This window comes from Ambystoma mexicanum, chromosome 3q (genome assembly GCF_040938575.1).
Source record: "Ambystoma mexicanum isolate Mex_15411 chromosome 3q, UKY_AmexF1_1, whole genome shotgun sequence".
Taxonomy (NCBI): domain Eukaryota; kingdom Metazoa; phylum Chordata; class Amphibia; order Caudata; family Ambystomatidae; genus Ambystoma; species Ambystoma mexicanum.
The window spans coordinates 373,057,557-373,083,146 of record NC_090926.1 but is presented as its reverse complement, the minus strand read 5'-3'; the positions used below and the strand labels follow the sequence as shown (position 1 = coordinate 373,083,146).

General features: G+C 44.3%; 1 protein-coding gene across 1 annotated transcript; it reads right to left on the bottom strand.

Moving 5' to 3' along the window:
• Window positions 1-15,006: 15,006 nt before the first annotated feature.
• LOC138447978 (melatonin receptor type 1A-like) lies at window positions 15,007-23,829 on the bottom strand. The gene is made up of 2 exons (XM_069604504.1): window positions 23,727-23,829; window positions 15,007-19,179 (listed from the first exon to the last, which is right to left on the bottom strand). The coding sequence occupies exons 1-2, from the start codon at window positions 23,827-23,829 to the stop codon at window positions 18,413-18,415; spliced, it is 870 nt and encodes a 289-aa protein (XP_069460605.1). The 3' UTR covers window positions 15,007-18,412.
• Between the last annotated feature and the right edge of the window lie 1,761 nt (window positions 23,830-25,590).

The following is a 25,590-nucleotide window of genomic DNA, read 5'->3' as shown; positions in this document are numbered from 1 at the left end:
TCAAGGAAGCCGAGCAGAGATTACGAGAAGTCTTGCACAGTTGGATAGAGGTAGATAGACAGGGTGGTGCCTTTGTGACCAAGTATGAGAAATGTTTATCTGACTCTGTTTTGCATCATGGGTAAGTTAATGATCTTATCGAGAGTACGGAAAGCATAGTTGAGGAGACCAAAACAGATGCTGGCACAATATTCTTCTTTATAGATAACAAGAGTCATGTTTGACAGTGTTGTAAGGAAGGAGGTGCCTGGTTTTCAAAATATTTAGAAGATTGAGGTGAGCCACTGTTTCCGTTTTGGAGATGAAAATAGAGATGGTGTGACAAGTCATGGATGATGTTGAGGTTTGTAGCTGAAGAGGAGTAGGTTAGAGTGTCAGGTTGGTACTTAAGAGAGTGCAAATCCATCCAATATTTACTGGCAGCGAGACAGTTGAACATCTTGATAGAGAGATCAGATGAGAGTTCATGAAAAGAGAAGATGATTTGGGTGTCATCCATGAAGAGTTGGTATGCAAGTACAAAGGAGGGAATTGATGCCCCAAGAGCACAGATGTAGAGTATAAACAGGAGAAGACCAAAGACAGAGTCTTGCGGAACACCAACAGTTAGAGGAGTGAGTTGAGAGGTGTTGTTGTTCGAGGAGACAGGGAATTGGCAAGATGCTAGGTAGGATTCAGTCCAGACAAGGGCTCAATCGGAAATCCCAAGAAGAAAGAGAGAATAAAGGAGCTCAGAGTGATCGACAGTGTCAAAGGCAGTAGACAGGTCAAGGAGAAGTAGGATAGAGGATAGATTGGAGTGCATATCGGAGGCGATGAAGTTAGACACAATCACGAGACCCGTTTCTGTGGAGTAATGGGTGCGGAAACCTGGTTATAGGAGGTGTTGACGGTTGTGGATGTTAACAAAATTGGTAAGACAATTGAACACAACCATTTCCAGAACTTTAGAGTAGTACGGAAAGAGAGACCCAGGTGAATGTTTGCCGGCAGTTTCGGGTCCGCCCCTTGCTTTTTTAGGAAACAAGCAAACATGGCCATTTTGAAATTCGAGGGAAAGCAAGCAGAGTCGAAGGACTAGTTGAAGAGTTCAGCAAGGTGAGAGGCCACTGAAGGGGCAATGGGCATGACTAACTGAGGAGTACGAGGGTCTGATGTGGCACAAGAGGGGTTAGCTTCATCAGTAGAGATAGGACTTCTTTAGCATTAGTGTGACTAACGTGAGAGATAGAGGCAGAGGATGATTTGAAAGTAGGCAGAGTTGAGAATATAGGAAGATGGCGTGTAAGGAAAGTCAGGAGAGAGTCTCTAATTTTGGAATTTTTTTCTTGCAGAAAAGTATACAGCTAGACCTTTAGCTCTGAGAGTAGAGTTGATAGTCATAGTTTAGGAGGGGTGAGAAGGGAGTGTCGGGTGCCCTGTAGCAAGGATGGTTGGAGTGACAGTCGATGAGGATGAGGTAGAATTCCCTTTTCACTCTATCAAGAGATGACTTGAGAGAGTTCAGGGCAGAGAGGTAGAGTTGCATGTCCTCATTCAAGTGAGCATGCCTCCATTTGAGCAGCAGCCAATGCATGTTTGTACAGAGACAGCGCATGAATGGGGTGACTCATGGTTGAGGGCGCTGAGACTTAGGGGTGACAGTTAGAAATGGGAAGTAAGAGGAGAATGCATTGTATAGTAGGGATTGGAAGCTGGAGAAGGCAGTGATAGTCGAAGAGGCATCAGGTGTGAAAGGGGAGAGTGAAAACTAGGTCAGAGAGAAAGTGAGGAATGGCAGAAGGTTTACATTTCCTTTTAGTAATAGGTGAGGCAAGTGGGGAGGAGGGGTGAAAGGTTGGAAAGGAGATGGTGATGGAAACAGTGGAGTGACAGATGGGGATGGTGTGACAGTAGTATTAGTGGCTGAGAGAGAGGTGGAGATCAATAAGCAAGCCAAAGAGTTAGCCACTGTGTGGGTTGTTAGGTTATGGATAGAGTCGAGAGGGTGTTCACTAAGAAAAGACTGCAGTTCAGATTTCTGCGAATTGCTTGGACGTGGACCCCTTGCTCACTGTGCTTCGAGAGACACAGCTTCACCTCACTGATGGGGTTGCTGTTGATACTCTTGTTCAGAGGAGAATTGCCTAGCATTTCAGTGATGGACTGCCCTTGTCGGGGGGACAAAGACTAATATGCAAATAGTATTTCTCCTCTGTGAAAAGTACAGTGAGCTAAAAAGTGGTTGTAGACTCTCCCGAGTGGGAACCTTCCCATAAAACAGGTTATGTGGCCGTGTTCGATCTCGGAAGAGGGGCTGCCAGACCTTTTTGTATACTGTGTAATGAGCCTGTTTGAAAGTGGCAGATTTCAACCGGCCCTTTATTCTGCAAACCAATGCTTCCCATATTGGTTTAGGAGCAGTGTTATCTCAGCTACATTATGGCATAGAACATCCAATCCTCTATAAAAGTCGAAAGCTATTTGCTTGGGAAAAGAACTATGCCATTCTAGAGTTGGAAGCCCTTGTCATCAAATGGGCAATGTGAGAAACCTCAATGTGTGATGTGTCTCCCTAGTTAGTCCCCGGGGGGTCTGTCATCCAGGTGGCCAGGAAACGGCCATCGCTGTTGGATCCAGTTCCTGAGAGTGGATCAGTGAAGGCGGATCCCCTGGATGGGGGGAGTCCTTGGGGAGTAGGAGTGGGACACCGACAGGTGAGATGCGGTATCCCCCTTCTTTCAACACCTTCTCCCCATCCTATCATGTATTCCAAAATACTGCCCCCCTTTTCCAACACAAACACTTTTGCACAACACGAAAGACAACAGACTAACACCAGAGCCGTTTACCTGACATGTCCCAATACAAGGATCAGGCAAAGTCAGGCAATTGACTAGAATCACACACACCTGATGGCTCTTTCCCTTCCCCACAGGGATAAAAGGTGGAGCATGAGAGCACAGGACGAACAAGGCAGACCGTGCAACGTGAGGACTAACTCAGCACAGTAGTTCAAGAGGAGGCGAAAGATGGCAAATACTGAGAGGGTGACAAGGAAAGAAGTGACCTTGCCCTTTCAGGTCCATGGCTTGTGAAACCACTCCAAATGGAAATGTAAGACCGCAAACAAAGGCCAGCATGTGTTGCAGCAGATGTCTACGGTACCCAAGACCCTCCTCCGCTGATAACCAAGCCGGGGAGAGACACTTGTCTTGGTGGTACCAACCTTAACTCAAAGGAGAAGAAAGCCAGGTGAGTCGAGGGGAGAGTCGATAAGAAACTGAACTGTGTTGAACAAAAAGTAGCAAGAGTGGATTTGAACCTTGAAAGGAACTATTGAGAAAAGAGGGTGAAATCCTGCAACAGAGATGACCGGCACCACTTGGGTGCTCACGCAGGAACCTCTGGGAGATTACCCGATGATAGGCAAGTACTGTAACCAGAAGGCCTTGGGAAGAGGCGAAGAGAGGTCAAAGTGGTCACAAAGGGGTCTTGTAAAATCCTCTGTACCATCAAAAGCCTTTGACCGACCGATGATTGTGAAACAAAGGGAAATGAAAGCCTAGAAGAACTGTTTAAAAAGACGTTAAGACCAGTGAAAGTAAGAAGCATTGGGAGACCAGGCAAAGTGAATGGTCCCCCTTGTCAAGTGGGTCCGAGCCCTGTCGAGGGAGATGCAAGGGAGAAAAGTCCTCACCCAAAGTCCATTTGCAAAGGAACTTTTTGTTTGTTTTGTTGTTGAATACATCAAGACAAGAGACTTTTTATTGAAAAGAGACTAATCCATCGAAGAACCTGATAGCTGGAATGGAACTGTCAGCTTGTGCTGAGAAAGCTTGAGCATGTGCTGTGCTCCAAGGTCCCACTTTGTCCCGTGCTGACAACGTGGGGAAGGGAGACCCTTTGCAATCACATCCTGACTTATTATTTGTGATGTGAGCACTTCTTTCTTTATTGAACCCTTATCCCACACTCTTTTTGTAATTAGTTTTAAGGAATTGGCAATACATTTTTCTTAGTATGGGCCCTTTTAATTTGACACAACACCACAAGGACTGGCTTATTTTTTATTGGATGGTCGACGCTTGCCCAATCTAAGATTAAGGTTTAGATTCTGTGTTTTTCCACCCTACGTTTACAGTTTAATAAACACCCTTGAACTGTGATCACTTGTGGCTGTCTTTACTGTTGCCAACATAAGTTACTTACATATGGTGTCAAAAGTGGGATGTGACTCAATTGATACTAATTGGGGAACCCTACAATCTCAAAAGCTTAGTCAGAGAGCCTCTAGCCCATCCATCGCCACTAAGGAATCAATAGGGTTTGATATCTGTAGCAGTAGGGAAGCTATTATCCCCCGTGGGAAAAGAGCAATGATTCCTACATACTTGGTCTGTATACCCCTCTTGGGTGTTACATTCGACTGGCCCCAAAATCTGGCTTGGCGTGGAAGTTCGGGATAGACGTGTTAGCAGGCGTTATTAATCCCGACTTTCGGGGAGATGTGAAGGTTCTCTTACAAAACCATGGTAAGGTCCCTTTTGAGGTACGTCAGGGGAATCAAATTGCCCAGGGAATTTTGGAAAGAGCTCTACTTCCTCAGTTTAAAGAAAGTGTACCAGATAAAACTTAAAGAGGTAACCTAGGCTTTGGGGAAGCTGATAACTTGATTAACATCGAAGAAAGGAAGGGAGACGAACCCACCATCTATCCCAACCAAGCCGTCGCCCAGCAAAATGATCCAGCTCTCGCTGAAACATTTTTACAAGCAGTTCCAGAAGAAGAAGGCATAGAGAAGGGAAGTTCCTTTTTCTTTCCAAAAATAAAAAAAATGCTTTATAGAAGAGAGACCTCCCCAGAAGGCATGGTAAAAACACAATTAGTGATACCCAAAAGCCACCGAAAGGTTGTATTGGAAATCGTGCATTCCCATTTTACCGGAGGACATTTAGGACAATCTTAAACACAGGCATATATTAGTGGGACGTTTTACTGGCCAGGTATCCACGCAGATGTAAAAGCTTTCATCCAGATGTGAAAAATATGTGAAAAGACCAGCACGCATATCCCACCACCTGCCCCTCTGAACCCATTGCCGATCATAGAAATCCCCTTTTCAAGAATTGGTATGGACTTAATTGGACCGCTTGAAACATCCAGATTAGGTAATAAATATGTCCTGGTCATCGTGGATTATGCAACCCGATATCCTGAGGCATTCCCAATGTGAAATAACACTGCCTAGCAGATCCCTAAACATCTTCTACAGTATTTATCCAGGGTTGGGTTTCCAAGTAGATACTAATGGACCAGGGTTCGAATGTTATGAGTAAGCTGATAGCCGAAGTCAAAGAGCTACTCCACATTACCACCTTGCGAACATCTGTGTACCATCCTCAGACCAATGGCATGGTAGAAAGATTGAATAAACCCTCAAACGAATTCTATGAAAACTGGTAAACAAGGGCGGGAAAGACTTGTACCGAATTATCCCGTGGGCACTATTTGCAGTGAGGAAAACCCCCAAGCTTCCACAGGTTTCTCTTCCTTTGAGTTGCGCTATGGAAGAGAGGCGAGAGATGTCCTGGACATGCTCTGGGAAATCTGGGAAGATCGCAAGGAGGCCCCTATTCACATCTCGCGAACCGCCACCTGAATGCGAGAACATATGAAATTGGTCAGAGACTTAGTTTCTACTCATATGGAAAAAGCCCAGAGGCAGCAAAAGACCACTTATAACAGGAAAGTGGATTTAAGATTATTCTCCACAGGACAGAAAGTACTAGTCCTCTTACCATCGTCAGAGAACAACGTGTCTCCAAATGTCACAGACCCTATGAGATAGTAGAAAAATTGGCAACATGTACTTACAGAGTAACCCAACCAGATAGAAAAGAGAAAATCCAATTATATCATGTAAAGCTCTTAAAAGAGTGGAAAGAGAACCCGTCAGCCACCCATGCCAAAATAATAGCCTGTCTGGTTCTTGAAGATATAGATAACTTTGATTTAATTCCTTCCGAGTTATCCATCCAACACAAACATGATCTAAAAGATGTACTCATTTCATTCCCCAATGTATTCTCAGAAAACCAGGAAGAGTAAAAGGTGCATAGCACTATATTAGAACACGTAAAGGTAAAGTGGTATACTTAAAACCATAGCAACTTCCCTAAGTATATATACAGATAGTGATCGAGGAAGTCAACAAAATGTTGAAAGCTAACATCATTGAGCCCTCCTCAAGTCCATGGTCATCTCCTATCTTGTTGGTCAATAAACCTGACCGTTCCTGGAGTTTCTGTATGGATTTCCATCAAGTTAATTCCATATCAGATTTCAATGCCTATCCTATGCCACACATCAATGATCTAATTGATAAACTCGGAGCAGCCACTTTCTATGGACCCTAGACTGAACTAAGGTGTGCTGGCAAGTTCTTGTATATGGACCAAATGAGGAAAAGACAGCGGTTTCCATGCTGCTAGGATTATTCCAATTTAAAGTCTTTCCTTTCAGTCTACACGGTGCACCAGCCACCTTCCAATGCCTCATGGATGAAATCCTACAACCCTATTCTGATTTCTGTGAAGCTTACATTGACGATATTGTCATTTATGGTAAAACTTGGGAGGACCATCTCTTCCATCTTTGTACTAACATGAAAGTTCTCAGAAACGCTGGCCTAACTGCTAATCCAGCTAAGTGCAGATTGGCCCAATCAGCCATAAAATATGTTGGCTTCTTCATAGGCAATGGGAATGTATAACCTCAACATAAGAAGGTAAAAAGTGTCTTAGATACACCAACTCCCAAGACCAAAAGAGATCTTAGAGATTTTCTTGGGTTAGAATATTACCAAAGATTTATCCCTAACTTTTCGGACAAAACAGCCCGGCTGACAGATAAACTTAAGCATGCCAAACCCCAGAACTTCATTGGAATGACGAAGATAAGATATGTTAGAACACCCTGAAGCAGACGCTGTGTCATAACCCAGTCTTAAAGGTAGTTGACTTCTCTAAGGAGTTTGTTTTAAAGACAGATGCCTCCCTCACATAGTTAGGAGCCTTCCTGTCAGTGGAGTAATTTTGCTGAAAATGTTGGGGGGGCATGACATCTGAAGAAAAGGTGCCCCACCCAAATGAATGGGGACAAAATGGTGTGCCATGAAAGTTGGCGGGGACAAACACCCCTGTCCCCCCTAAAATTACACCCATGCTTCCTGTCACAGGTTTGCAATGGATTGGAACCTCCCATACTATTCACCAGCCACAAGCTGTTCCAACGTGAAAATAAAATACTCTGTGTTGGAACTGGAGGCACCGGCCATCAAGTGGGCCATTATCCATCTCAGGTACTACCTATTCGGACAAAAGTTCACACTTGTCACAGACCACTCACCCCTAGTTTGAATTAGCCAATGCAAAGACTCCAAGCCTCGGGTCATGCGATGGTCTCTAGACCTACAACCCTATTGTTTCACTGTGGAACACCGAAAAGGAAAAGACCAGGGAAATGTACATTTTCTTTCCTGGTTGCCCTGTGAAACACATGTGGCTACATTGCATGGAGGAAGAGTATGGGAGAAACCTGAAGGTGTCTCCCTAGCTAGTCCCCGGGGATCTGTCATCTAGGTGGGCAGGACACGACCATTGCTATTCGATCCAGTTCCTGGGAGTGGACCAGTGAGATCACCTGGACGAGGGGTCCTTGAGGAGTAGGAGTGGGATACCGCTGGGTGAGACGCGGTATCCCCTTTCTTTCAACACCTTTTCCCCATCATACCATGTAGCATATTCCAAAAAACCGCCAGCCCCTTTTCCGACACAAACACATTTGCACAACACAAAAGACAACGGACTACACCAGAGCTGTTTACCTGACATGTCCCAATACAAGGATCAGGAAAAGTCAGGCATTTTACCAGAATCACATACACCTGATAGCCCTTTTGCTTCCCCACAGGGATAAAAGGTGGCGCACAAGAGCACTGGATGAGCAAGGTAGACTGCATGATGTGAGGGCTAACTCAGCACGGCAGTTGAAGAGGAGGCGAAAGATGGCAAATACTGAGAGGGTGACAAGGAAAGAAGTGAAACCTCAGCAAACAGAAACATAAGACCGCAAACAAAGGCCAGCATGTGTTGCAGCAGATGTCTACAGTACACGAGACCCGCCTCCGCTGATCACCAAGCCGGGGAGGGACGCTTGTCTCAGTGGTACCAACCTTGACTTGAAGGAGAAGAGTGCATTTGAACTTTGAAAGGAACTATTGAGAAAAGATGGGGAAAACCCGCAACAGAGGTGACCGGCACCACGTGGGTCTCACGCAGGAAACTCTGGCCGGTTACCCAATGATAAGAGACTACCGTAACCAGAGGGCCTTGGGAAGAGGCGAAGAGAGGTCAAAGTGGTCATACAGGGGTCATGTAAAATCCTCTGTACCATCGTAAGTCTTTGACCGACGGTTGATTGTGAAATAATGGGAATTGAATCCTGCATGGTGAAAACTAGTACATGAACTGTCAGTAGAAGTTGGCGAGAGTGTACCCGGCAGAGGGAGGCTAGCGAGACAGGGCAAAGTCTAAAGTCCCATAGTGAACTGTTTGTGTAAAAATTAGTGAGGGTGTACCGGGTAGAGGGAAGCCGGCAATCAGGGGCACAGCCTGAAGAAGTGTTTAAAAAGACATTAAGACCCGTGAAAGTAAGAAGCATTGGAAGACCAGCAGAAGTGAATGGTCCCCCTTTTCAATTGGGTCCAAGCCCGGTCGAGGGAGATCCAAGGGTGAAAAGTCCTCACCCAAAGTCCATTTGTAAAGGAACCTTTTGTTTTTTGTTGAATACATCAGGCCCTCGAAGGCAAGAGACTTTTTATTGAAGAGACTTATCCATCGAAGAACCTGATAGCTGGAAAGGAACTGTCAGCTGGTGCTGAGAAAGCTCGAGCGTGTGCTGTGCTCCAAGGACTCCCCTTGTCCCGTGCTGAAAAGGTGGGGAAGGGATACCCTTGCCAATCACATCCTGACTTATTATTTGTGACACTTCTTTCTTTATTAAACGCTCATCCCACACTCTTTTTGTAATTAGTTGTAGGGAATTGCCAGAAGGTTTTTCTTAGTATGGGACCTCTTATTTGGACACAATGCCACAAGGAATGCCTTATTTTTCATTTGATGGTCGACGCTTGGTCCCATCTTAGATTTAGGTTCAGAGTAGAAGTTTTACCACCCTACATTTACATTTTAATAAAACACCCTTGAACTGTGATCACTCATGTCTGTCTTTACTGTTGCCACCATGAGTTCGTTACAGCAATAACATACTTAAAATACTATTTAACAGGACGCAAGTTCACAATGATCATGCTCTTCTTAAATGGTTTCGTTTGAGGAAAGATACCAATGCTAGGATCATGAGCTGGTTTTTATATCTACAGCCTTATTGCTTCTCAGTGGAACATCAGAAAGGAAAGGAACAAGGTAATGTTGATTTCCTTTCCCGATTTCCTTTACAGGCTGAGAGAACCAGCAATATTAGGGCAAGGGCATGTGGTGAATTAGTGATGATTCCTCTCAAATACCTGGCCTGGGACCCATTTTATGTGGCCAGGGAAGGGCAGATGCTGACTGATCCCGACCCTGGGGGTGGTGTTCTGTGGGAGTATCACATTGGGTGGAAACAGGCCAGGACGACTGGGAAACCCTCATATTTAACTTTCCCCACAACCCCACACTTTTAATGGATTTTTGCCAAACAGAAGAAGTCAGAAAATCGAACTTTGTCAACTGGGACTAAAAGTCCCATAATCCCATAAGTACCAGGTTCGAGGAAGATGGCTGAAAAGTCATGTAGTAGTAGCAGTCAGGCAATTAACCCTGGTAGCCCACACTTGAGGAAAGCTGAGAGGCTTAAAAGGCCCCCTTAGTTGCAGGCAATTAGAAGGCGCTGTAACTGTGGCTGGAGTGTATGCAGTAGTAGCATAAGCAGAAGAAAGAAGTACAATGTTGGCTGCCTTTCCCCATATGAGCCTAATTGCAGAGATTGCGAAGCAGGAAGTATGTCGGAGAAAGTGGCAAGAATCTGCAGTGAAGCTGTGGGTCTCATGAACGAGAGGGGCTCCTTACTTTAGCGGCTGAGCCGGAGACGCCTTCAGCAAGGAAGGGTGTGTGCCCCAAGTGAAGCCAGAAGCTGTAAAAGTTGTGAGGCATGCAGAAAAAGGAACCCCGAAGCCAATGAGTTGAACCAGGCATTTGGTTTCCTTGTGTGAGCACTGCAGGCAAGAGTATCCAGCTAAATAATCACTTGCATTTGAGTAGAGGTGATGCAAAGTTGATCGTTGAGCCTCTAACAAAGGAAAACTTGAATTGTAGCATTCGCGTGTGACCGAATATTCTCTGTTTCACTTGCATGAAGAGCAAACGCTGTGAAAATCATTTCTTGAACTTATAACCTTGCAAAGCACATGAATAATAATAATTATTATTGTATTTATTGAGCGCGGAACTAGCTTCGAGAAGTAACGCAGCGCTTTAAAGAGGTATACACTAATGCAGATACATAACGGAGTGCTTTACAGAGGTGTACAATATTACAGATGCATTACAGAGTGCCTTTGCGTGGTAACAGCAGAACAGATATACAACTGGGGTATGATATAGAGGGGGACAGATGAGAGGTACAGCTGTACCGGGTGGCGGGGAGAAGGGCGAGCGGTGTCCAGCGAGTCAGGTGGTGCAAGGGGCGACATGATGGCCTCAGTGTTGAGGAGGAGAGACTCCTTTAAGTGGTTGCATGTGCCTAATTACGATTCCGGGGGAAGAGTGACCTCTGAATCTTTATTAACGCAGTCAATAAGTGCTTAAAAAGAGAGGAACAGTGTTAAAAAACTGTTATTTATCAGTTAAAGAGAGCAAGCATTGTCCAAGCCAAGCAATAACAAGGTATTTTCCCCAATTGAGACTGAAGCCGGTCTTTCCCAAAACCAAAGAACAGTCTGAACAGTACTGTGAGCCAAACTGAATCTCAGCATTGCCTAAGATACAAGTGTGCAAGCATTAGCTGAAGCCAAGAGAGTGGCAACAAAGCTTCTGGATAATTATTCTGGATAACAATAAGCAGAGGGAGAAAGTCAAGGTTGGTGAATGGAAACCTGCTACTTATAAACATTCTTTGAAGGTGATACAGCCTATATTGCCAGAAAGAGTAGGAAGAGAGAAGTGTGTCCTAAAGTCAATTCTAGGTTGTTGTTGGTTGCAGACAGACAAGAGAGGCACAGAGGATGCTCCTCTGAAAAGGAAGGTTCAGAGGAAAAGTGTCTTGTCTACTTGAAGGTGTTGAAGTACCAGAAAGTGAATCTTGTCATAACCAAAACCTGTTTAAAGTGTCGCAAAGTACTGAAGCTGTAGTGGTGTATTTGGTTGTCAGTAAATGTGAGACTGCAGTAGCACAAACAAAGGTAGAATAGTATGAGGCAAAGGAGGAGACCCTCATGGTGAACTCTTGTAGAAGTTGAAGTTGTTGAGGTAGAAGTTCTATGAAGTCATCCTGATAAAGATACCTACTGTGACTCTTAATCTTGGAAAGAGAAGACATACTAAGTGTTAATCTAGAACTGTGTTTCATTAACATTTACAGAAGCTGTATTTCCATTGAATTGTGGCATTTCTTCTTGGACAACTGGAAGTTGTGGCCAATCATTGTGGATGGATATAACATTGAGGCTATCTTTATGTAGTGGAAAGTCTTTATTTCACCAAGAAGAAAAGCTTTCCTGTTGTTGGAACCTTGTTTAACAGAACTTTACATCAACATTGAAGGAGCTAAGAACTGAACTAAGACTCTATCACCGAATACGGATTTGCTTGTTTTCTTTTTCTTTTGTTGAACACTGAACTGAATTTCCTTGAAACCTGGGGAAGGGGAATTCATCCATGTTACCAAAAGAGACTGTGAATATCATTGTTGATGTTAGTCTGAATTTTCATGTCTTTCTTTATGTATTTGATGTTTAAGTGTGAGGGCCAGACATCCTGTGTTAGAGTGCTTCCCTTTAGTTTTGATAGGCAGGGAAATCCTCGTCAGAGTTGGTATAGTGAGGCGTTTGATAACATTTATAATTTAATAAAAGGGTGTGTGTTGAAAAATCATTCAAAAGTTGTCTGTCTCACAATTCTGACCCCTCACAATATCCAAGGATATGTCTCCACCATGTGCCAAGATGTGTCGACATCCTGGTAAAAAGCCAGATTCCAAGAATGCACGGTGGGTCGTTCTCTGTCCTGTGGTTCTTCCACAGGCATCTCAATGAGGAGCATAGTACTGTTGAATAGCTGGATCCAAATATCCTCTTAGTCACTTACAAAGACATTTTGATAAGGCTGTGTATAAAGTCTCGAGCAGAGGATCATCTTGGCACAGGGTGGAGACAAATCAGTGGATATCCACATGCATGTGGAGAAGGGTTTAGAAACTGAATCGACATGGGTTTCTGCAGCCCACGCCAGTCATATATAAAGAGATTATGGAGGATCGAACATGAGATTTGAAACCTGTCGGTCCTCGCATTGTACTTCAAATGACAAGTACACACACAGACAGATGGAAAGCAGTGACATTACTCTGCCTTCTTGCTTTATTAAAACTTCCACACATCAAATCACCTTAACAAAGCATATTGGTTGGAAGACAGCTCTCCCATGATTGTGTAGGGGAAGGAGAATATTTGTTTCATCATCTTGGGTTGAAATGGCCTCCTCCATAGTGAACATTTCTGTTTCAACATTTCAATTTAGCGCCCATCTGTCGGTAAGTGGATGGCCGGCTCATCTCTTGAGTTATGTTTGCAGTGGGAATCATTTTGGAGGATGGTTTTACGGATCTGCTAATATATCTGGGAAAGGTAGAGCATGGGGGAGTATTCCCAGAATGCAATGCACTGCTTTCCTATTTAAAGGGCCTTGGCTAGCCTGATAGATAAAGGATAAGATTGACAGGCGTAGGTTACCCGATGTTTCCTTTTTGTGATGTATACGCTGGGGGGGGCAGATTAGGTCATGGCATTGGAGCTTCACTGGGAAATGAAGCTCAAGGCTTCTACAATTTCCTCCCATAAGCCCTTATGGTAGGGTATAGGAGAAATAGGGGCCCTCAATGAGGATTGAGTGAGAGAAGATGCTATGAGGATATGGGAGGCCAAGAGAGCATACACGTAGAGCAATGGGGTCAAACCCCGTTCTCTTTACATGAGCCTTATGATCTGTTTCTGCAATAGCCACTCCAAGACCAATGAAATAAATCAGCAAATTATGCATAGTTTTCCTGTATGGATGGCCCTTTACCATAAGGTGCATGTGTCTGTCATAGTCAATGCACAGCGATGGGACATTTCTGAAGGGTCCTGGGAGACAGGGCTTCAAATGCCCAATAAAAGAATGTGAATCACTGTGGTGCTTCAACCAATGCCATGTCTGTGTTTGGAATCACCTGTCACATCACAAAGCATTTTTAATCAAGTTTTGCTAGCAGTCACTTTTTGGGGAGAACCCAGAGGTCTTCATGGGGAGGAACAGATTGTAATTGGCCAGATTTCTCAGATGTGTATTGTCTTGCAGATTAGCTAAATACCGGTAATCCCTATAAAATACCACCTGTGTTTCTTCCTGGATAAGTGGAATAATGTGCACTAATCGTGTCACCACGTTTCTCCCTCTTCCCCGCAAGCCTTTATGACGCCATTAGTGCTTTTCTTTGTGCAGTGGTGTGAATGTACTGTATGCTTACATGATTCTTTCTGTTTTTTTAACACCCGTTGCACAAATAGCAAAATCTTGCAGAAAACATGCCTTAGAGATGACATTTTGTGGACCACATCTTGGTAGCATACACAGTGGTAACAACACCATCCAGAAAATTAATGACCATGAAATATGTTTTATCCAAGTAACAATGCGTGTAGGCATTCAGAAACCAGCACAGATACAGACTTTAATGCCAACTACCCGAATCTTGGTTTGAATTCCTTTAATCACCTTCTTTAGTCACCTGTTGCAAACACACACCTGTCAGTCTTTCTTCACTTCTAAGGAGGATTTTCTGGAAGAGGTGTGCTGAGCGGAGATGGCAAGCCTTTTCTTGTATGTTTTATCTTGGCTTTGAGTCCTAATGATGCTCAACCAGCTGTCATCCTTAGGATGACGGGACCTGTCCCACAAGGAAGGGCTCTTGTTGGAGGTTTTATGAAAGTAGTTGAGTTAAGAAATGTGTTGTGATAGGGATGATCCCAAAAGGAGACTCATGAAAGGTTTCTTTAAAGAAGACTGTTTGCGGAAGGAGTCATCTGTCGGAATTCTTGTGACAGGATCGTCTTCTCGTAGAGGTTTTGTGTCAGACTCCTCTTGTGACAAAATCGTATTCTGGATGAATTCTTGTGTCAAACTCCTGTTTGGACAGATTCATGTAAAGGGGGCTCTTATGTGAAGGGTTAATGAAAGAAAGTTCCTATGAAACTCGTCTTTTGAAAGATAGTTGTGTGTGTGTGTGTGTGTGGTGCAGGACTGTGTTTGCGTAGAGGGTCTTGTGAAAGAGCCCTTCTCAAGATGGTTCTTGGGGACGGAACCTTTAAAAGGGTTATTTTCAAAGGTGTCTGCGGTAGTCAGGACGGTTGCTGGGGGGTGAAGGGCACTTTGAAGTTGGCTATTTTGGAACTGGCTACAGGTTGGTCTTTAAAAAAAGGGTTTCTGAAGAGAACAACTGTGGAAGCGCTCTTCTGAAGTGATGTTTTTTATATTGGTCAGAAAAACCCAGAGGCCCCGTCACACTGACCACAGAACTCTTCTTCTCTACTGTCTGGGTGACCTCATATTAAATGTACACAAAAGAGAAAAAGAACATATCTGATTGGTGATGTCTGTCCCACCCTCAAAATAAACAACCAAAATGCACATTCAAAACCACAGAAAGGTTATTTTATTATAAAAAAATGTTTTCACAAAACTAAAATGATGAATCGAGCACATAAAATGGGAATCACCCATCTGTTGATAGTGATCCAGAGGACAGAGTCTTTGTTCCAGGGTTTTTGCGGTGAGGTGTTTTGAAGGTACAAAGAACACTCACGTGTACGTGGTCTTCTTAAAATTCGGCTCCTTTGGAGAAGGCCTTCAAAGGAAGGGTTCTTCTAAAGTGTATTTTTGTGTAAAGCAGCCTTGTGAAGAGGATTTTATCCAGTGAATCGATCCTTCCATACTTGCAACCTATAGAACCCACATCAACGATGTATATCTTTAAAGATTAACACATTAAAGTTCTGTGGATGAGTCTCACAGTGGTATCATTGATTTGGGTTTCCAAAAGACTTCCTGATACTGCACAGATAGAGAATACAGTGAAGGTGTGTGTGAAATGTTATCTGTAGCTCATCCTAGTACCTCTGTTATACATCTGTAATACATTCTAATGGAATTTCTATACAGCTTACTAATGTGTCAGTTTGGAAGACATGGAAAGTGAGATATGAAAGTTTGATGCTGCAGAATCTATGTAACCTTGAGGACTGGTAGCTCTGCTGTCTGAAGCTTGACACTGCATGTTCTATGTTAGTTGAGAGTGCTCTCTTTCTGGTGACTGTGAGAGAAATGCACATTGAATGATAGATCTGTGATATAATACCTGAGCTTGTAGGAACTGTTTATCTTGCGGGATGCACAGTTGTCAAATATCCAACTGTCTAATCCCTACATTTGTAACATATGTAATCTGACCAATATGTCTGCTGTCTCATACCCTGGTGTCAATATGTTTGTTCTTTGTCCAAAGTGTGAAGTTATGTCTTTAATATACTGGCAGACATTCTCCTCAGATTTACCTTGAGAATTTAACGGTAGTTGGAGCAGCACATTGCTCTACGTGTGGCTTTTGATGTTGTTTTAGATTGTGTGGGATTTTGTCTTGTACTATGTATTTTGTTGAAGAGCTATTTCCTGTCTTTTGTGATGCTGGGATTGGTGTGTGTGTGTCTATGTGTGGGTGTCCTGTTGGTTCGTCTATTGTATTCTGTTGTGTTAGTGCTGATGGAAGAGTGGCATGTTTAGTTCTGTATTGCTATTGGCCTAGTGCTGGTTTCAGATGGGATTGTGTTTGGTGTGCTCAGTTAAGCTGGTTGTGTTGTCGAGTAAGTGGACTGCCCTCTCCATGCTCTTTCATGCTGTCTTGATTGCATATCAAGAGGTACTGGTGGCTCCTTCATGTTATTCTTTGTTAAAGGCGCTGAAGAGGCATTTGTTACCCTCTGTATGACCTTTTACACAGGGTTATTTGTTTGCAGGTGTGATGTCTCTTGTGTCTGCTGTCTTCCATTGTGATTGTTTTGGGAGGCAAAGTGCAGGTATTGTACGATATTACAGAGGGCAAAAAGTCTGAAGCCCAAAAGTCTGACCTCTATTTGTTCGAATATATATATATATATGGGGGGTAAAGTTAATAAAAAATGTATAGGGGTAAGGTGGGGGGCTTTGGGGGGTCTCCCCCCACATATATATATGTGAACAAATGGGAAATAAAAAAACGGACTTTTGGGACTCAGACTTTTGGATTCAGTCATTCCAAAGTGCAACCAGCTTTGTGTCATGAACTGTGTTAATTGCACAAGAGTGTGGTATATGTGCATTTAGCATGCTAAATTGCATTAGCTATTTTGGGGAGTGGCGCAGTGCTATCTTTAAGCTGTTTGAGACTGCGTTGGTATTATGGGCGCATGGTGTTGGTGAGGCCGGTGTGTACTGTTGTATTTGTTCGCATTTACGATTGGCATGCTGCCATATGTATGGCGTTTGGTTGGATTAAGGTGTGGCCTGGTTTGCAGTTGTCTCGAGGGGCAAGCGTTTCCGAGTACTTTTACAAGGTCAGGGCTGAGTTCATCTCCATTCCTCCAGACTACCTTCCAGCCAATCACAGATTCTCACTAAACACACCCCTAGCTTCAGAAACACCTAATACCAAGCAAAGAGTCTGAGCACAAAACTGTAGTTACATTTTTGTTTCCCTCTAGAATTTCAAAATTAACTCTTAAATGTAGTTGTCTGGAAATGGTCTGATTTGTTTGACATCATTATCTGTTCTTTGATAGGTCTGGATTCATTGTGTTGCCATTTTCTATGTTTGGCCTGCTTTTCTTTCCTATGTTTGTCTAGTGTGGTGCGGTTATCACTCGATATCACTGCCTCCCCCTGGTAGGGTATTATTTGCTGTCATTGTCTGGGCATTGGTCCTTTTTTTCCAGGTGTCAACGTGTGATATCACATATTTCATTGGATATAATTTCCTGGAATTGGCCTGATTTTGTTTGATGTCATTGTTGGGGTATGATCTGTGTTGATGTAACCATCTGTGGTTGGTCTAATTTTGTTGGATGCCACTGCCAGGGATTTGTTTGTTTTGTTTGATATCATAGTCTGGAATTGGTCTGTTTTTATGTAACACTCTCAGAATGGTCTACTTTTGTTTGATGGCATTGTCTGGAGTTGATTGGGATTTGTTTTGAGTCATTGGGCCTCATTACGAGTGTGTCGGCCCGGAAACAAGGGTGTCCTGGCTACCTGGATAACAGATCCCTGGGGAGTAGTGGGTGAGACAACTTCTGGTTTCTCACAGTAGGCAGAGAAGTCAAGGAAGCACCGGCACGTTAATAACGGTGCCAGTGCTTCCGTCTCCCTACTCTCATGGAGTCCTACGGGACTCCACAGGAATTGGGAGTTACCGAATCTGCCGCCTGACTTCACGCTCCACCGGGACTTATGATGCCGGTGGCAGATTCAGTGTTTTGGGGTCAGCGGCAACCTGCTGGTGGCACCGGCAAATTATAGCCGACCTCGTAATGAGGCCCATTGTCTTGGATTGGTCTATTTTGTTTTGGTATCGCTGTGTCAGACATATTTGCTCTTTATGGTGATGTAATCTAGTATTGTCCAGATTGTGGCAAGTCACCACTGAACATTCATTGTTTATGCTGAATTCTGTAGTCCCCAAATTAAAGTGGATACTTTGGCCAAGTTTCAGTGGGATTTCTAAGCAACAGACTCAGGTTGATTATATGATTATTTGTGGTCTGACAACCTGTTTTAAGTCATGTGTTGCCGCTTTCTTGGTTGATTGACTTGAGGTTGTCAGGTATCCCTGCCAAACAGAAGTTCACATATGAGGAAGATCACCATGGAATGGTTTATCCAATGGTTAGGCATACTGGCCAACCTTTCCTGTTGCCAGACTCGACTGCTACAATAAAAAGAGACATTTGTGACAGAAGAAATACCCACTCTGCAAATCCTTGAGCATGCAGCTGTTACTCCAGAGTAGAATTGAGCTAAATGTGTACCCAGTCTTTGAGTGCTTAATTAAAATGTATATTTTTCCATTTCAGCCTCCACCCACTTTACCAAAATTGAAAGAGAGCCTGCATTATCCTCCCATACTCTTTTCTGAAGTTGTGGTTTAGCACACCATAGATAACTGCATTCAGGCAGCTATTGAAGTAGGCCATAAAGTAACTAGCAGTGAAGAGCCACCCTGGGATGGACTTGCTGAGGCCTGGATCTACTGCCACTGCCAACCCAATGAAGTTCAACGGAGCCCAGCAAACAGCGAAAAGCACAAAGACCACGAACATGGTCAAGAAGTTCCGCAGATCATGGGGCTTGATCCTGGGCCGGGCATCAGGTTTGACCCTGCGTCGCACTTGAATGACCAGCACCCAGATCCTGAGGTAGCAATAGGTAACAATAAAGATAGGCAAGAAGAAGTGGACCACCACTACAGCAATGGTGTAGAGGGAGCTGGCAGATTGAGCAAAGGTGCAGGAGTACACCCGGCGATCATACTGCAGTGAATCCATAAAGAAGTTAGGCACTACGGCTATGAAGGTGAGCACCCACACCAGTGCCACATAGAAGATTGTGTTAGCACTGGAGAAGACCTTGTTGTACTTGAGATTGTGGCAGATGTAGCAGTAGCGGTTTATTGCAATTCCAGTGATGTTGAAAATGGAACTGATGACACTTAGCCCCATCAGGAAGCCGCTGATCTGGCAGTGGAGGTTTCCCATAACCCAGTCGTCATGGAAAATGGCCATCAGGACCAATGGGTAGGTATAGAAGGCCACCAAGAGGTCAGCGATGGCGAGGCTCACCACAAAGGCATTACCTGTAGGAGAAGCAAAGCAAAGTACACTGTGAATGCAAGATAACTTTGAATAGCACTCTGGTGAAAATTGGAAGAGCAGGTACAGTCCAAAGATGTCTTTAATCAGCCTCATTAACCAAACCTTGAACATCATATGACAGTATGAGTATATGAGTAGATTTGAGCTTTCTATATGAAAAAGTGCCATTTGGTTTACCTTCAACTAGGGCAGTTTTATACATTTCTTGTATGCTGACATGAAACATATATATCCAGAGGTTTTGAGCAGGCCACCTCCGGCTCCTCCTCCACTTCCCCCCCTGTGTGAGTGCTAAACCCTTCATCAGATCTACCTCCTCTATTCCTCCTGAGCCACCCCCAAACATCTCGCCCACCTCAGGCAACACCTGCTTGGGTCTAAAGAGCCCATAACCACAAGAGGAACACCACTTCCCTCAGAGGCTGCAACTGACAGCAAATGTACTCATCACACGAGAGGTTAACCATCTGCATCTCCTCCAAATCACCGGCATGGCAAGGGCTCCTGCAGCCCCCTTGGTTTGTGGTGGTAACACCCAGGCAGGTACCGCCCAAACTTGTAGGGGCCAAACCATGGCAGCCGTTTTGCTGCATTTTTTGTGGCATTTTTAAGGAGGGGGCTAGTCTATGTTTCTTTTTAATTTTGGGGGCTGAGGAAAGGGTGGGGGCATGGAAGGAGGTGTGGGAGGGGCTTTCCCCCCATATACAATGCTGGGAAAAATGCAGGGAAACAGCTGAGATGGGTTGGCCACCTACGTGTTGTACCATAGCCCCGGGTAAAGGGGCTCCTGATGCTGGCCATTCACTTTGCGGGGTCTGCAGGGTGCCCTACTATACCAGTAAACCTATGACATCTGCATCCTTACTCTTGCAGTGTTGTTGTTTGTTTACACATGTTTTAGCCCTCTTTCTAAGGGATCTTGGGACTGCTTTCATAAACATGAGGAACCAGGCCCGAATTCTCTTAGAAAAAGACTTGAATCATGTATAAGCCCACAGCAATGGTGAGAGGGTCGCCATGTAGACACCCAGACAGAGAGAAGCCCACTGCAGCCATAGCGTGTTCACTTTAAGGTAAGTAAAACAAAACAAGTGTTTACATGCATGAGTTTGAATGAATTGCAATGTGTGTGCATGATTTGACTGACTTTGTATGTGTATGCTCGTGTGTGATTGTGTGTGTGTATGTATCTATGGCTGTGCAAGAGTGATGTTTGAATGTGTTTGCGGCACAAGGGTGGGGGCTACTTTATGAAAGTTGTTTATAGGAACAATGACAGCTTATTGTTTTTTTTAATCAATCAATATTACTTTATTTCGGCGTTAAAAACCATAACAGCATGAATAAAATACATTTTCATGGAACATGATACAGAATAAAATTGATAGGAACACAGTTAAAAATGGTTAATAAAATGCAACTCAGTTGTAAAAACTCAACATACCCATAAGATACCCACGAAAAATCACCGAGCGAGCCCTCAAATTCAAACCTGTGCACTAGCCATTTTGCATATTGTACCACCTCAGCCAAGCTCTATGTGTATATTTAGTAACTGTGAAAACTACATAAGCACGCCCAGAGTCCAGGCAGTACGCCAAGGCCTTTTCGGTCTGACGAAGGCCCGCTTCTTTCAACAATGTGATCAGTTATTTTCTCCTAAGATCGTTGTACCCCCTGCAAATAAACAAGAAGTGTACTAATGACTCATCCTGGTCCTTAAACATTGGACAAACCGACTTGACTGCCCCCAGCCAGGTCTTTGTGAGGGACCCCAATTTTAGGGCATGCGTTTGAAATTCTATGTACAGGCAGCGTGCAAAGCGAGGGCTCAGGGCATCCAGGTATGGCTCAAAGCCAAAAGCTGGCTTGGACCTAAGGTATCTAATTCCAGTTCAGAGCTTTCGGCATGCTGCCACCATGGAGCACCTAGAGTACTCTGCACCCACTTGTTTGATTCTCCCCTTAGCCTGGCTGCTCATGGCTTCTGGTTCAACCCAGAATTTGCTTAGGTTTAGCTTTGTCAGCCATGGTTATCATGTGTTTCACAACCTCTCTATACAACCCAAACCTGGGGAGGACCAAAGCAAAGTCTTGCCCAGAACCATACTGGCTTTAAAAATGTGGTTTCGGAAACTCCCAGGGCTTCAACATTAGCGCAACCCCATATCTCTGCCCTGTACAGTGCCGACGCAAGAGCCTATGATCGGTATAACCGAATGGCTGGACTAATGGCCCCACTAGCATGAGTATAGTGGAAACGTAGGGGTTGCTGTAGCTTTTGCTACCTGGTTGGTCCATAATCCATTATCTGAGAACCTGATTGCAAGATAATCGTAGGTGGAAATGTTCTCCAGGGCGGCACCATCGACATACATTACAAGGTTAACCTTTCTGGCCAATCTATGTCGGAACACCATAGTATTTGTTTTTTCCTTATTTAGTGATAGTCTAAATTCCTTGCACTTATTTAGGAATACTCCCAGAGTGAGTTTGAGCCCCATCATTTCAGGATCTGTACCAGGCAAAAATACTGGTCAACCATGCTAATCTGTTCTTGGAACCCGGTTTGAAATTTACTTATTAACCCTGCAAACACAGCCCACCCCTGTAGGCGTTCCAACAGAACCTTTCCAAAATGTTTACCAGCTCCATCCAGGAGTGATATTGGACGGTAGGTTTCTGTCTCCCCCTTTTTGAAGATTGGAATGATTCCTGCCAGGCGCCAAGACATAGGGATCATCCCTGTTTTGATGAGGTCTATGGGAATCTTATCGGGCCTGGTGCTTTTCCACCCTGGAGGGCCCTTGTGGCTTGTTTCACCTCAATCACTGTTATCATGATCAGAGCCAAAACTCCAGAATTAGTTCTCTTGCCTTCCTCCTGGTTAATCATAGAATTCGGATTGAGATCCGAATACAGTTCTCCGAAATGCTTGTGGCAGAATTGTGGCAATATACTACACGATGATGGTTTAATAGCTATATTATTATTGTTTTTGTCATTTTAAGTGTGCAGAAGTACGAGTCAGACACAGTGTTGGCATGCTTGTTGGCAAAGACTTTTATTATAAAAGCAAAGGAAACAACCTATCTTGCCCTAATTCTATGAGGGGTTGCCCTACCTCAACAGAATACTAAGGACTCTGTCAGGATGTCTTGTTGTCTTGTAATGTATAAAGTCCACCATCCTGTGTCCAAACCTATTTCCATCCCTTAAAATAAATTAACTTAGGAAAAACTGGGCATCTTCTTGATCCAGAACGGGGCTTCTCTCGTCCTGGATGTAGACCTTTAACATTCAGTTCGTAGAGTGAAAAAACGATTCAGTGACCCTCTAAACACAGTTCCCAAGTATCAAGGGGGGGTCTCTTCCCCTTGTTCTTGTCTTCAATTCCCAAACATAGTGATAAGTCTGGTTCACTATCCTGCTAGACTTAATTGTAGACCTTTTCTTTAATCCCAAAACCTATTTTCCTTGTAAAAGGAGAGGGGTCTCTTCCCATTGTTCTTCTTCCAACCGCGCCAAGTTTGGTACACTATCCTGCCAGTCTTGACTGAAAAACTCAGAAAATGTCTCTTTCTTTGGTAATGGGTGCATGACCCCTTGTTTTTGCTTCTTACGCTTCTCTTTCTCTTTCAAATGGGTCCCAGATCCCTCTGCGCTGTCTCTGACTTGCTTTGGCCCTCAGCCCCTGGATTATGTGTGTCTTTGCTCTTGTATGGGTCCCTGACCCATGTGCTTTGCTTTTGTTGGCCTTGCCCAACTTCATATGGGTCCTAGGCCCTGGTGTGTTGCTTTCGCTTGTTCTCTAACCCAGCTTCACTCAGTGTCCAACTGAACAGGGCTTGTGTACTCCCCTGCCAGGTACTGCTGCACATAGGATATTTTACACAGTTTGTTTCAATCTTTCTCTTCTTGCTATTCTCAGGGTACTGGACCCTCTTAGCTTGGCTTTGCTACTGTATTTCTTTCGGGTCCTTGACCCTTGTACTTTGGCTTTATCTCTGTGGTTCACTTGGGTCCCAGACCCCTTTGTATTGGCTTTCCCGGACACTTGGTTTAATCTCCTGCCAAGTCTCTACAGATGCAGCATATGTCTGTGTCCTTATATTTCTGTTGGGGTTATTGACCTGTGTTTTATCAGTCTCTTTGAATAAGTCCCAGACCCCTTTGTATTGGTCTTCTCGGACACTTGGTTTAATCTCCTGCCAAGTGTCTACTGATGCGGCGTATATCTGTGTCGTTATATTTCTTGACCCGTGTTTTAACAGCCTCTTTAGTTTGTTTCAGATCTGCGAGCCTCCGCAGGCTCCCGGGTTAGGTCCCCAGCACCTCTCATGGACCCAGGCAGCTACCGTACCCTCTTTCGGGATTCTTGCTGCGTGGCTTCCTGCTCGAGCTTCTCCAACTCTCTGGGCGAGCTTCCAATCCTTCTCTCTCTGCTCCCGCTGTGGTCCACTTCCCTGCTAGAGTGATTCATGCTTTGTGGCTTCACTCTAGCAGACGCCCGAAGTCTTCCACATACTTGGTTTCTCTTCGGTTTCCTGTGGGCTGCCGGTTTTTGGCAGCACCCTCAGAGACATTGGCTTCTCTCCACCATCATCCCGGTCTGCAGCTTCTTCCTCCATCTGCGGCATTCAAATGTCACTCTTGGTTCCTCAGGTGCAGGCTTGACCAATGGCATAGTCCTTCTTTTCATTTGTACTTTGGGAAACCAATATGCAGTCTCCAGCAACTAGACTGTGTGTTAGTCTCCATAGGTATTCCTCATTGCTCCATACTTCCTCCTTGTCACAGTACTGAACTGATGATCATCACAGAGTTCAGTGGCAATCTTCTTCGTCTTAGTTTTCTCCTGAGACTTGGTGTGGGGGACCACAGGGTACTGAGTGGGGTGAAAGGAAGGAAGGGAGTGAAATGAAGGATGGGTATACCATGTTCTCCCAAGTGATGGTCACTGGTCCCATGGAGAGCTTCCCTCCCCATGAGATGCATCCGCTGAGTACCACACCCAGGGGGACTATCGAGTAGCGGCAACACCTCCCTTGCTTCATGGTAGGGGCTTCCCCCATGGAAGCACTAACAATACCCTGGGATTTGTCACATCATCAACATGCAATATTGGGAATTCTGCTATAAACTGTTGATGCAGATTCATGAAAGTGGCTTACAATGACCATACTAGCATACATTCTAGCTGTAGCAAAATAAAAGTGATTTACAGTGACCTCACTGGCATGGATTGTGGCTGCACCTTCATCAAAGTGATGTATAGTGAGCAAGCTGTCATAGATTGAGGCTGCACCCCCATGAAAGTGATTTTCAGAGACCATACTGGCACAAATTGTGGCCGCAGCTTATTGTAAATGATTAACACTGGCAACACTAGCATATAACATGGTTGCAGCTGAATGAAAGTGACTTCCTCTGTCAATGCTGGCATATGAGCAATACAAGATGGCCTCCTGGTTAGTAGATGGCTACTGCTCGCTCCAAGTTTAAGTTACGATAATCAGTTTATATCTTGTGTGAGATCATAAATCCAAACTATGGCCCTCATTGCAGTTTTGCGAGTATCCCGCCAGAATTACCGGTGGGATACTGGCAAAATTGCCTCACCGTTTCCGCCACCCGATATCCTAGTATTACCGAGATATTACGGGCAGCAGAGTCACTGGTAAGTTCCCATTCCATGGAGTCCAACGGGACTCCATGGGATGGGATTGCCAGAATGATTCCAGCATTTATTCGCCAATAGGGGCATGAACTCCTGGCAGGTCAGGCCTGCCAGTAGTTCACTGTCCCCACCAGCAAACTTGTGTTTTCCCAGTCCGGAACAAATGCTGGTGCTGGAATTACCAGTATTTTTCAGACATTATTTCTGGACCATGGAATTCCTAATGAGTCCTTATATCTTTTTCTGCAATACCGGGACTACATTTGTCTACATTTTCAGGTTTTTTTGTGTACCTAAAGAGGGTAACTACACTCTTTTATTTTTTGCTTCATTCTTTCATTCCTACCCGTTCTACCTGCTCCAGTGCATTCCTTTTGTAATCTCTGCCTCTACCCCGGCTGGCAATGATACCCAGTGAAATACCTCAGTTTGACAAAACACACTCTTATAATAACTTCACACTTCTGCGAGCTAAACCATGTGGGCCGTGAATATACTTAACTTTACTGCATTACATTCCTATTGCTTTGCAGGGGACTGGCTATTGCAATTTTCTGGCTCCATCGCATCTGGTATATCATATAATGTTGTGCTGTGAATCTGTATTTATTTGTGGGACGCAGCTACAGGGAAATCCACAACATGTAGGATTTTAGGTGGGATGGTGACCTGCGCCCTATACAGCGTGATTTTATCTGCTATGGTTTTATCA